This window comes from Neovison vison, chromosome 9, assembly GCF_020171115.1.
Source record: "Neovison vison isolate M4711 chromosome 9, ASM_NN_V1, whole genome shotgun sequence".
NCBI lineage: Eukaryota > Metazoa > Chordata > Mammalia > Carnivora > Mustelidae > Neogale > Neogale vison.
The window spans coordinates 19,269,102-19,281,857 of NC_058099.1; the positions used below are offsets into that span (position 1 = coordinate 19,269,102).

Genomic DNA, 12,756 nt, shown 5'->3' on the forward strand with positions numbered 1-12,756 from the left:
TACTGGCTGTGTGTCTTTGGGCAAGTTGCTTAACCTCTCTGTGTTTCAGTTCCCTTATTTAAAGACAGAACTTAGGGTGCCTGGGTGGCTCAGTGGATTAAAGCCTCTGCCTTCAGCTCAGGTCATGATCTCAGGGTCCTGGGATCGAGTCCCGCATTGGACTCTCTGCTCAGCGGGGAGCCTGCTTCCCTTCCTCTCTCTCTGCCTGCCTCTCTGCCTGCTTGTGATCTCTCTCTGTCAAATAAATAAATAAATAGGTCTTTAAAAAAAAAAAAAAAAAAAGACAGAACTTAGCCCACAGCATTAACTGAGGTGTTACATAAACAAAGGGCTCAGCACAGTACCTGATAAACTGTGGTGGGGAGCAGCCCACCATGAAGAGTGGCTTACAGGTCATGGGCGGTGATGATGATGATTTTCCTGATCTTTTAGGATGTTTGCAAGATAACAGAGAGCTAAGCTGCTGGCTCTGGGTCTAGCCCAGAGCAGGCTGTCCAGACACTACCCTTAACCGAAAGAAGCTGTAGTTTTGAGAAGGCTAGCAGTGAGGAGTGGAAGGGGGGATGGCTCCTAGCCCCGTCTAAGCAGGGCAGGAGGCAGTGGCGGGCAGGGGAGTGTATGGGGGGGGGTTGTGCTTGCCATAGGGGCTGGAGCTCTGGTCTCAGAGCTGTATGAGAACACAATGCTTCCGGGGAAAGCTCAGGTCTTGGATGGGAGGGGAATGGGAGCAGAGGTAGAAGACGGTTCCAGAACACACCCCTGTCCCCCCCCCGCCCCCCGATCCCACCGCAAGACGCTCACCTTCAGCCCATCAGGCCCTGCGGGGCCACTGTCACCCTCGAGGCCTGGCTCTCCCTGGAAAGGGTAGTAGGGAAAGATGAGACATTCCCAGGGACGGGGCCCAATGTGCTTTTACTTCCTCCCGCTCCTTGGGGCGGGACCCCAACCCTGCTGTCTCCGGGCAATATGACCCCAGAATGCCCGGCACACAGAAGGTGCCCAACAGTGGCTGAACCAGTGAGCGAGCCGGGGGCTGGGGGTGCTGGGGGGGTGCTGGGGTGCCCACTGCCAGCTCTTCAGAAAGACGGAGCAGACCCCGAAGCCCCAGCCTGTCTGCAGGGTGGGTCACCTGGGGGCTACCCCAGCTCACCAGTTACAAAGTATCCTAGTTAGTTGGTTGGCTGGAAACTTGGCTGCTCAGTCGTTAAGGCTCTGATGTCATACAGACCTCAGTTCCCCCACTGGGCTCCCCATTCGCTGGCGGTGTGACCACAAGCAAACTGCCTAGCCCCCACGGGTGGCTGTTTTCTCATCGGAAGGTTGGGCTGGCACCACTTCCTGTGAGGGTGCCTGTGAGGCACAGTGTAGGCAGCCCACGAATGGCAGCCATTTGACATATCGTTTCGGCAGCTGCAGTGAGCTCCCATGGAACTCCCCGTGGAATCCCATTTCTCAGATGTGGAAGGTGAGGCCGGCCTTGAGACTTTCCGGCCAGCAACTTCGAGAGCGATGCCAAGACCCTGAATCCCCATCTGGCCCTCAGCTAGGTTCTCTGCTTGCAGCCCCCGCTCCAGAGATGCCCCTGGCCTTCTGAGTCCTCGAACTGGCCGTCAGATTAGTTTGGGTCTCTCTCGGCTTTCAGAGTTCATGGCTGTGCAGCACCCGAGCCTGAAGGGGCCTCAGAGGTCATCAGCGGCAGGGATGGCAAAGGCCCCACAAGCCTTTGGTGTAGACACCTTCTTGTGCCCGTGGCAGATGTCACTAATGGATCTACTAGAATGTGGTTCCGTAAGAACACGGCCTCCTGTTACTCACTGCTCGGTTCCCAGCGCTTTGAGAGAAGGGCCAGGCACACAGTGGGCATCGAGTGAGTGCTCATCACTCTCCTTTCTACTGTGCCTAGATGGAACCTCAGAATCCTTCTTAACACAGCACTCTAAGAAAAGCATACTGATCAGTCTTTGTTGACACACAAGATTTACCATCTTGGGGTTTCGGGCTGCACATGCATCCTGCCTTGCCCTGTGGTCTTTCTTGCTCCTTCCACATCTTAACTCAATTTGCGGCACCTCGGTTGACTCCGGGCAGGGGGAGCACGAGGCATTGGAAAAACAGGGGAGATAAGAAATGAAGGGCACCTGCCTCTGGTGCCCCCAGGAACTGAGGCCCACACTAACTCCCCCTTCCACTGGGACCCCACCTCCTGCACCTGGCAGATGCTACAGGATGCCTGCTCTGTACCCCTCCCAGTATGCCTGCAGCCACATTTGGGCAAAGACTGTATAAACTGGGCACGGAGCATAGAGAGGTGGACAGAGAGGCATCCCAAAGCTTCTCAGAGGAAGGCAAGCTTTGTGGGTTTCTTTCAGAAAAGAGAAACATAACCTTCCATGGAAGAGTTTCCAAGGATGATAACAGGTGTTTTTCAAAAGTAAAAGTGCTGCAGGCCATTTAAGTTTGGATTAATCCAAAAGGAACCACTGTCTTGGCTGCTGGCCTTCTCAGAGCCTTGAAAATGCTTACTGCTAATGTGGAGAGGGAACAGGGAACATGCAGTGAATCCCAAACACTCTGACCACAAGATCGTTTTCTTCCAAAGAGTGCCTCTATGTTGTGGAAATGCTGGCTCAGCAAGAGAGATGAGATGAGGCTATAGGAATTCACTGTCTCTTTCTCCCAGAGGCTCAGGGAGGTTGAGGAAAGCCCTTCCCCCGACCCAAGTGACCCACAGGTGACTTTCCAGGAAGAATGAATTTGCTTTTGACTTACCCGCTGCCCAATGAGGCCCTGCTCCCCAGGGGTGCCCAGAGGCCCAAGGTCACCCTAGGAGAAGCCAAACACAATTCCATGGGGGTGGGTAGGGCCAATCCCAGCCCGTGCTTCACTTTGCTGTCCTCACCAGCTCTGATTTGGGTTGGGAGCTGGGGAAGCCCCTCCTTCCCGAGAACCAAAGCGACACTGCAAAATGCCAACCAGAGCCCCTGCTCCAGGCCCCCCCGGGCCGTGTGGGTCTCAACACTGAAACCTCACAACAACCCTGCCAGAGAAGGGATCTTCTTTTACTAATGGAGAAACCAACGCTCGGGGTCACATCACTAGCCCAAGCCCATGAGGCTAAGAAGGGACAGATTCAGGATCCAAACCTGGGTAGTTTGGCTCCAGGGAGGACCAGAGGCAGGGATGGCAAATCTGTGGCTGACCGCCTTCTTTACTCTCCCTGAGAGCCTTGGAAAGAAACCCAAAGGAGGAAGAGGCCCGAAATGAACCAGAGTAAATGTCACCTGTCCCCACAAAAGATCACCACATGGGGATTTCTAAACTAGTCTCCCTCTATGCCGACGTCTGGGTGGGGGGGGGGTGCCAGGAAGAGGGGGAGCTCCGAGCCCCCAGCCCTGCCCCAATCCGGACAATCCCATTTCCGTCTGTTTTAGATAGGCCGCACTCTCTTCCACAACAGAGCGGGGACAGGGCTCTCCCCAGAGCCCAGGCATCAATGGGCGCCTGTTTCCCTTGCAGGTAATGAGGGGCTCGGGGACTGAAATGCAGATGGTATCTCGGGAGGCCAGGAGGTGCGGCCGCCGGGGCATGGGGCAGGTGCCAGGGAAAACACCGCTGGGCAGGGGGCCGGGGTGGGGGCTCCGGGTCGGCTGGGCCCGCCACTGTGGCCGTAGCCAGGACCCGCTCCCGGCCAGAAACACAGAGAATTCATTATCCCCACACAAGAAAGGCCCGTTTCTCTTCCGTGGGGAGGACGTGGCCGCCAGCTGGGAGCTGGTTTCAACAAGTCAATTTTCTCTTTCATCCTGCCTTACCTTCATCCCGGCTTCCCCAGGAAGGCCCGGTTCTCCCACCGCACCGGGCGGCCCCTGCAAGAAAATGCCACTGGTCCCTCCTACAGCAAGGGTTGGCCTCGACTGTAAGGGAGGAGAATAACTGAGGTTGCCCCAGAGAGGGCAAGGAATGTGCCTGAGGTCACACAGCAGGAGAGACACAGAGCTAGGAGTAGGCTGCGGGCCTTCTGGGAGCTTGGGGCTGGGACCACAGGGCGGGTGGTGGCTGCACCCAGGGGGATGAGCCCTGGAGGGGCTCCGAGGCTGCTGGATCTCTCTCCTTCCCCACGAGTGTGGGTTACCGCATGAGGAGCCCCTTGGCGAGCGCAGGGAGGAAAATAGCATGATTCACATAACAACAGGGGAGGAAGCCAACCGAGGCTGTATTCAGGGTAGACGGATCCCTGTGCTTTACTCCAAAGCTGGGCCAGGATGCCCACGGGGTGGGGGAAGGGGTCCGAGTCATTCCCAGTGGCATGGCTACAGCCCCGGCATGAAGCTGCAGATCCGCTTCCTTCTCTAAGGCAGAGGGGTCTGAGGCCCCTCTAAAGCGCATGCCCTGTAAAAGACAGGTTCTGCAGGCAAACCTCGGTGCTGAGCAGAAGTTCCCACAGGGGCGGGGCGGCAGGGGGCACTGCTGCTTCCCTTGGTGGCACAGAAGAGGCACTGCTAACCCACCGGAGGGTCCTGGCACCCCTGCAGGCCATGCACTGCTCTGGGACCTGGAGCCCAGCTCCTCCCCCTACTTTATTAGCATGGATCTGCTCCCCCTACTTTATTAGCATGGATCTGCTCTCCTGTGAGCGGGGTGGGGGGTGGGGGTGGGGAGGTGGGGGCGGTGTCTACCCTTCGCTTTCTGCAGGACATAGGACACGACCATTTCCCAGGCCAGGCCTAGGATCCCCCAGCGGAGGAGGGCCACGAGGTGCTGATATCGCCCCAGCAACATCTCAGGACAAGCAAGGGACCCTCAGCACTCACCTTGGGGCCCATCTCTCCCGGAGGACCAAGTGGCCCCTGGGGTCCCTGAGGGCCCTGTAAGACAGACAGACAGACATATAACAGTTTGAGAAGGTAGCCTGGGTCCTCTCTGGGGCCTGAGGCCCAATAGTACAGTGTGCAGGGGCAGGTAAGGGAGAAGGTCCAAGAACCTGGGACCCTGCTGCCATGCCCCCCACCACCTGCCTTGCCGGGGACCCGCTGTCTGCAGCTCCTCCCTCACCACCGGTCTCCTGCCTCTCCCTCAAACCGTCTGCACTGTCTCCTGTTTCCCTCAAACTCAGGGACCCCTCTCCCACTCAGAAACCTTCCAGCCTTCTGAGCAGCCTCGCTCACTCTGTTCCATCTGTCTGAATGCCCTTCCACCCGGGATCCACCTCTGGAAACCCCCATCCGGCTCCTGGTCAATTCACTGTTCAAATCAGGTCTCCTTGGGCCTATCGATGTGGGACTGTACCACGGCCCCAGGGAGCAGGAGCCTCCTGTCCTCCTCCTGCCCCACCACAGGGATCCCTCCTCCTGGGTCCCTTGAGGCTGTCCTCTCCTGTCCCTCGCCAGCGGTATCACTCCACTGCCTCCTCAAGGGGCGTCCTGACACTTGGGCTGTCCCCCAAACCTGTCCTTCCAGGGAGACCTCCTGAAGGGTCATCTTGGTTTCAAACCCCTCACTGGCTCCTGCCCAGACCCTGCAATGCCCATACTCGGTCCCTTGGAGACCTGAATACTCTGTTCCTTCAGCTTCTCATTGGGCTACACACCCTGTATACATTTGCTCATTTCATCTTTACAACAGGATGGCATGGTAGGGACAATTATTCCTGATCACATGCAAAGAGAAAAAAAAAATGGGCTGGAGGGCAAGTGAGCTTAGACGCCAACCCAGAGCTCCTGAGCTCCCTGGCCAGTGCCCCTCCCTACTCCCCCACCCCCCCAAGGTCTGTGCCATCAGCGTAACAGAGGCCTGGCCCCATCCCTCTCCAACCTCCTTCTTGGCTGACCACATCCCACACTCCCAGGCAGGGGCCCAACTGGGACCAGCCCGCCAGGGGCAAAGAGGCCAAAGAGGGAGGAGCAAGCACTTACCGGTTCTCCTGGGAGGCCTTTGGTGCCAGGGGGTCCTGAGGGACCCGGGATGCCCTGTAGAGAAGAACAAAGGTGACCTCAGTCCCTCTCTGGCCTCCTTTGTCTTGTATGGAAGCCTTCGCAGTGTGTGAGGGGCCCCACTCCCCCACCCGCCACGTGACCCAAGGGGAGCCTGGGTCTCGGGGGAAAGAGGCAGGCCAGAGGGTCTTCAGGGCAGAATGGGCAGCCGGAACCTGTGTGGTTTCCACGGCACTGTGGGAACTGGGTACCGCGGCTCTTATCTCCCGGCAAAGCCCCTCGGAATTTCCAGAACTGGTGCTACTTACGGGGAAGCCTCGCACGCCCGAAGGCCCGCGTTCACCAGCCGCACCCTGGAAGCAGATTTGGGGTCTTAGAGGCACATATGGGCCGGCAGGGAGCGGGGAGGGGGCTGGCAGCTTCGGCATGACGTACCTGCTGTCCCGGCTGGCCCGGTCTGCCCTGCGGTCCGGAAGGGCCCTGCGGGAAGCAAAGCAGATGAGGGCAGGAGAGGGTGCGCTGGGGGACACCTCACGGACACAGGACCGCACTCCATGGGAGATGGAAGGAACCCGTGTCATCACCAGACCCACCCCTCTCCCTGTGGTGCAGGTGGGGAAACTGAGGCCTGGCATGGGGAGTGGTTTGCCATAGTTGTCATCAGCTCTGGAGAACCAAGGACCCCTCACTCCTGCTGGGAGTGGAAGCAATCTCGGCTCCCGGGGGGGCTCTGGAGGGGACAGGGAGCCCCAAGGAAGAGGTCAGAGGGCACCCAAGGTTCCCTCCCACTCTCTTTTACTCCTGCCTCCTCTGGCTCCCTCTAATTCACGGCTCTCTCTCTGTGCTCCTTCTCCTAAGACCCCAGGCTCAGGCTCCAGGACCAGGAGGAGCGGCCCGTGATCTCCCACCCTCTCTCGGACTCCCCACCGCCCCCAGGGGCCTGGCGCTGAGGAAGGTGTGAGCCTTGGTGCCCAGACTCCTGACCCAGCGTGGGAGATGTGAGGAAGGACAGCTCATGGGGTTGGTACCTTCAGGCCCCTGGACCCCTGCTCCCCGGCTGGTCCATCTGGTCCTCGGGGGCCCTGGAATAGGAAAGAGGGACTAGCATCATGGACAGCAGAGGTCTCCCTCGGGCTGGGAACCAGGAGGCAGGGCTTCCCAGAGCCTCGGGCCTCTTCCGGCACAAGCCTGGGGCTCCCTTCTCCTCCTGTTGTGCACACGCCCCCACCCTAAGGCAGGTCTCCCACACGCAGCACGCCTGCTGAGATGGCGAGGCACAGGGGGACTCCGCTAGAGGCCCTGATGTTCTGGAATAGGGGTGGGGGTGCACAAATGACGCTGTTGAAAGAGACTTCGGAGGTCAAATAGCCACACACCTCAGAATCGGGCAGGCTGAGGGCTGGATACATGTGGCCAAGTCACCACAGTTAGCCCCTTGGACTCGGCTGCTGCACCCTCTTCCCCAAGCACACGTGAGGCAGAAACAGGTGTCTGAACCACAACCCTTGGGGGACACTGACAGCGAAGGGCCCCGGGAGGGTCGGCATGTGGCTCAGTGTGTAGAGCAGATGTGTGAGTTGGTCTGACCCTGCTCACAGACGGAGAGTGACAACATGCACAGGGGCAAGAACAGGGCGGGGCTCAGGCATCTGTTCCGTGGAGTCCTAGACAGCAGCCTTATTCCTTTGAAAGCTGGGAACACATCCCCAACACCCCCCGAGGCAGGTCCTTCCCCCACTGCACAGATAGGAACACTGAGGCCCAGCCAAGGGAAGTGACTTCTCTAAGGTCCCTTAGCACACCAGCAGGTGCATCCCCTCCGCGGTTCTACCCACTGGCCCAAGTGATCCCCTTGGATGGGGACTCCCACAGAGACACAGATGGGATGGGGTCCTCTGGAAAAGGCCCCCTGTAGAGACCAGTGTGATCTTTGTCCTGCAGGGGACTGGAGAGGTCATGGTGGCGGGGAGTTGAAGAAGGTCTCGTGCTGAAGGCTGGCCCACCCTGGCCTGGGAGTTGGAGGCCAGCCACAAAAGGGGACCGGGAACATGTCTGGGTGGGGGTTGGGGGAAGAGGGATGAGAAAAACAGCATGAAGAAATCATTTAAAAATTGAGCAAGGAAACTTTCAATTAGTAATTGAGCCAGAAAAAGCCACAACTCCTCTTATCGGCTACTTGGGGCTCCCACGGCTTTAAATAGTGCCTGATGGATTGAATAAACCTGGACAGGCAACCGTGCTAAGCCTCAGTCATCTTGTCTCTGAAATGGGGATGAGAATCTCTCCCTATGGCGAAAGGCAAGGCACCTGGCCTCCTGTCAGCACTTGGTAGTAGCTGGCCTTGCCAGAGGAGGCAGCAGCGCCCACCCCCCTCCCCCTGCCCCGGGCCAGCAACACAGAGGAATGGCCTGGAAGATCTGGATTCAGTCCCTTCCTCAGGACAGGCAGCTCAGAGCAAGCTACGGGAGAACAAGATGAGAGTTTCCATAGATCCAATACAACAGAAGATTAGCTGCAGGTGCTAGCCCTTGTTCTGTGGCCGGATGGCTGTGTGGCCCCAGGCAAGCCCCTTCCCCTCTCTGGGCCTCTCTCTCTCAGATGGACATGGTCAGGCCATGTGTTAGACTTTCCACTCCTAGTTTGTGGACAGGTGCCTGGTGGAGATGGAGTGAGACTGAGGTGGGGACATCCCAGGTCTTAGGAGCTGGGACAGAGCCTGAGATGATGGGTGGGCATCTGGGCTCTCCTGAGAGATAGCTTCTGGCCCCTGGCCTCTGTCTCTAGCTGAGCCATAAACTTCCCTGGAAAGGATCACTCTGGGACTGCAGGGAGGCCCAGAGGTGTTAATAGTTTGCTGTGAATCACATGGCACCATATTTATCCCAGGAATCCAAGCCTTTCTGAGAGAAAGTTTATGTCATGTACAATAATTGTAGTAGCAACAACAGCAGCAGTAATGATACTGAAAGGTGTTATCCTCATTTTGCCATAAGGAAACAGCTCATGGTCACACTGCTGGAAAGTGGAGAAGCCAGAATTGAGCTAGAGGCCCATTTCTTTCCACCACAATCTGTCACTGCTTAGCATTGTGGGAGTGAGCTCCCCGTCATGAGGGTGTGCAAGTCAGGGACTAGAGAAGTCTGCCATGATGGCTGTGCCTGGAGCAGGATGTTGGAGAAGATGATGTCTAAAGTCCCTCATCCCTGGGAGATTGCAGTCCTTTGGGAGACCAGAGAGCTCAAGGAGATGCTGCCGTTGCTTGGGGGAAATAGGGCGAGCCCTTGCTGTATAGAGGGAGGAGGAGGCAACGGAGCCCCAACCACCCTCGATCCCTGGCTCCCCAGGGCAGGGACAGGAGCAGAACAGCCGCACATACTAACCCTTGCTCTGGGCCACTCTACATCTCATCCTGTGTCCAAAGGGTACCCCCATCCTGTTCCTTCCTTCTTCAAATGAATACAGTCTAGTCATCCCTGCTGGAGGCAGGCCTGGGTTTCCATCAGAACCATATGTCTGTACTCTTATAGCCAGTTCCCAGGAAGATGTTTGCAGTTGAAGCCAGGGTTATCTTTCACTCAGGCTGGGACAGAAAATGCGGTCAATTGCAGCTCTTGTGACAAAGGGATGGAGGATCTAAGGGAGGTGCTCACCATGTGCAAGGCACTTGCCAAGGGATTTAATCCCATGGCCATCCAGAGAGGTCAGTTCTGTGGCTGACCTCAGAGAGTCGGAGTCAGTTGCTCAAGGTCAAAGAGGAAGAGCCACAATTCGAGGCCAGGTCCGCTGAGCTCTTACCCCATTCATGGGAGTAGAGTCCAGTGTCAGGCATGTGAATCTCAGAATCCCTCAAAGTGGTTGGTGGAGGGAGATAGTGGAGTCTCTCAGGTAACAGGGCTTTTAGACATTGTCCTCTCCAACACCATGTCCCAGGCCAGAGCCTTGATGGCAGGCTTCTCTAGTCCCTGACTTGCACACCCCCTCTAATGGGGAGCTCACTCCCACACTGATAAGCAGTGAGTGGTGGTGCTGGGGGAAAAAGAAAAAAAAAACAAAAACAAAAATGGGCGACCTGCTAATGTGAGTTCAGATTCTGGATCCTTACAACCTCCTCCTGGTTTCATCTGCTAAGCCTTACAGAAGTTAAGAAACTGGACTGAGGTCCCAGACTGGTAACTGAGAAGGCTGAGATTTGTCCCTGTCCGGCCCCAGATCTCCCACTCTTCCAACTGAGGTCTGTGGACTCAGACCCTGTCAACAGTTCTACCAAGAGCTGAGGGCCTGAGGACCCATCTTGTCCTCTCTTGCAAATCAGCAGGGACACAGGCAGGTCCTCATACCCTCTTCATGGCACATATGGGGAAACTGAGGCTTGGAGGGTGGCAAGGTCTGGCTAAGATCACTTGGCAAGCCAGTTGCTACACACGGGACTGCCCAGAACTGAGCTCTTTTGCAGACAGGAGGGCTGCCCCTCTAGGTACCCGCCCCCCAAAACACACACCGTGAAGTGGCCAATGGTGGACTATTAGGCCGGGGACCCAGGGGGCCAATTCCACTGGTTTTGCATTCCTGCCAAACCCAGCAGGGGGGAGGAGCTCATGTTCCCGAGGCCTTTCTCCCAGCCCTGGAGACTTTTGATGTGGTTGGGAGCCTGGGTTTCCTCAAGCAGGACAGACATTCTTGCAGTCAGAGCTGAGAAAGTATGCTAGAGAAAGCTGGGGGAACCTCGGTGAGTTGAGGACCTGAATCTCCAGCTAATCTGGCTTCCTGGGGCAGGAGGCCACGTGCACAAGCTCAAGGTGGAACAGGCTGCCAATGGGCCTGGGTCCACTTGCAGAGACGAAGGACATGGCAGTGGGAGGGGTCCTGCTGGGCCAGAGGAATGCCTCGTAATCCCCCCCTCTCCCAGGCTGACTCCTGGCCATCTGGTTTGGGGGAAAATTTAAAACCACTTGAAATGCAGCCAAGAGGAGACTAATCACAGATCTCCTGTATGCAGCTTGGATAACAGGCCTGGGCTGTCGGCTCTACCTGTGCCATCATGGTTCCCTTCTACAAGGCTGCCTCGCCTGTATATGGGTTGGGGGCAGAGAACCACTCCATCAGCCCTCCCTGCACAACTGAAAATGAGTCTACCTTCAGTACGCAAAAGAGATTCCCTGGGTTCAAATCCCAGCTGGGGCACTTTCTCACTGTGCAACCTGAGACAACTGACATAACCTCTCTGTGCCTTAGTTTCCTTGTGTGTAAAAGGGAATAAAGCCTAGCACCTTCTTTGTAGAATAACAAGTCAATATATGTGTTAGACAGCACCTGACCCATAGCAAGTACCAGCGGTGACTTCTGGCGACTGTGTTCAGGCCAGCCCCTGCTGAAAACCTTCTGTGGCTCCCCACTGCCCTGGGAGCACAGCCCATAGGCCTAACTGTGGTTTGCAGGCTTGCCACCTGCTCATTCTTGGTCTCATTTCTCTCCGCAGACCCTCTGTGGAACCAGTGGGGGCCTGTAAACAGGCTGTGCCTTCTCTCACCTTAGGGCTTTCCCCTGCCTGGAGCCTGGCACCGGCTGCAGGCCCCTCGTTTCCCTGAAGCGTGCTCTGATGCCCTGGACAGGCTCCCAAGCCGCTTGTCCACATGCCCAGGACCCGATATTATCTCCTTGACCTGCTTGATTGAGCCATGAGGGCAGGCGGGGTCACGCCTCTCTCCTCCTCCCGTGGTACCCACAGAGCCTCCGACAGTGGCTGGTATACAGCTGGCGCTAAATAATTGGTGGCGGAATGAATGGATGAACAAATGGACAAGACGCTGGTACCACAGAGCCTGTCTGTACCCATGGAATGGCAAGGTCTGGTGTTCAGAAATGGGCTGGAGAAGACGAGCTGGAAAGGGCAGGGGTGGGGGGGAGTGCCAAGCTGACAGCCAGGCCCGGGATGAGCCTAGAACCCTGCCTGATGCCATGAAAATCACAGGTCTCAGAGCTGGGCACAGGGCAAGGACAGGAGGTTGTCTGTCAGGCAGCCCCTGCCAGTGCCAGCCTCCTGGAGGCCGGGCCCCACTTACCTGGCGTCCCTTTACTCCCCTCATGCCTGGTGGGCCTCGAGATCCTGGAGGGCCCTGTGGGGAGGAGAAAGAGTTTGAAGAAGCCGCCTTTCTGGTAGCAAGGGCAACAGGGAAGGCTGGGAGTGTGGGGGCAAAGCTGGGTGCACATAGAAGGAATTGGCCCAGAGGGAAAATCTGTCCCCCTGGAAGAAGCCCCCCATGGGCTAGAACCCTGAGCACAAGTCAGTGCCCTGGGTTCAATATGGTGTGCCTCCACGTCTCCCAGGCATCTGATAGTGAGGAGAAGCCTCCCAGGATGGGTGAGCCATTTCCTTCTGCACCTCAGAATCAACAACGGGAAGCTAGCACGACCTCCTTGACCAAAGCTCTCCTCAAGTGCCCATTTCCCCTTTTCCCTTCCACCAGCGAGGAGACTATGGCTGTCCATGTCCCCCCGCCCCCTCAATCCTAAACATCACCTGACAGCCATCCAGAAGGTTCTGACCAGGGCAGAAAGAGTGAGCTCTGGGGTACGAGGGGGAAGAAGCAGACCACAGTCCCGAGGTGAGGGAGGGAAAAGCAGGCAGAAGGGAACAGGGCCTGACCCAGGGAAGCTGCCTGTTCTATCTGGTTTGATGCAGGAATGACAAGAGGCCCAAGGGGGAGACAGGGAAGGAGGGAAGGATGACACAGGGTTGTCTCTGTTCTTTGAACTCTCAACACCGGCACAGCACAGGCCTATGACCAGAAGCGAGGGATCTGTTGGAGAAACTACGAACCGTCTAACA

At 57.1% G+C, this 12,756-nt stretch overlaps 1 protein-coding gene across 1 annotated transcript in view; it reads right to left on the reverse strand.

The window, feature by feature from the left end:
* COL27A1 (collagen type XXVII alpha 1 chain) overlaps positions 1–12,756 on the reverse strand; it is a 135,056-nt gene that overhangs the window by 31,899 nt on the left and 90,401 nt on the right. The window contains exons 28-36 of the mRNA XM_044265065.1: positions 11,990–12,043; positions 6,959–7,012; positions 6,366–6,410; positions 6,239–6,283; positions 5,913–5,966; positions 4,812–4,865; positions 3,813–3,866; positions 2,770–2,823; positions 802–855 (exon numbers count right to left, since the gene is read on the reverse strand). Of these exons, the coding sequence (XP_044121000.1) occupies positions 802–855; positions 2,770–2,823; positions 3,813–3,866; positions 4,812–4,865; positions 5,913–5,966; positions 6,239–6,283; positions 6,366–6,410; positions 6,959–7,012; positions 11,990–12,043 (468 nt within the window). The remainder of the gene's footprint in view (positions 1–801; positions 856–2,769; positions 2,824–3,812; positions 3,867–4,811; positions 4,866–5,912; positions 5,967–6,238; positions 6,284–6,365; positions 6,411–6,958; positions 7,013–11,989; positions 12,044–12,756) is intronic.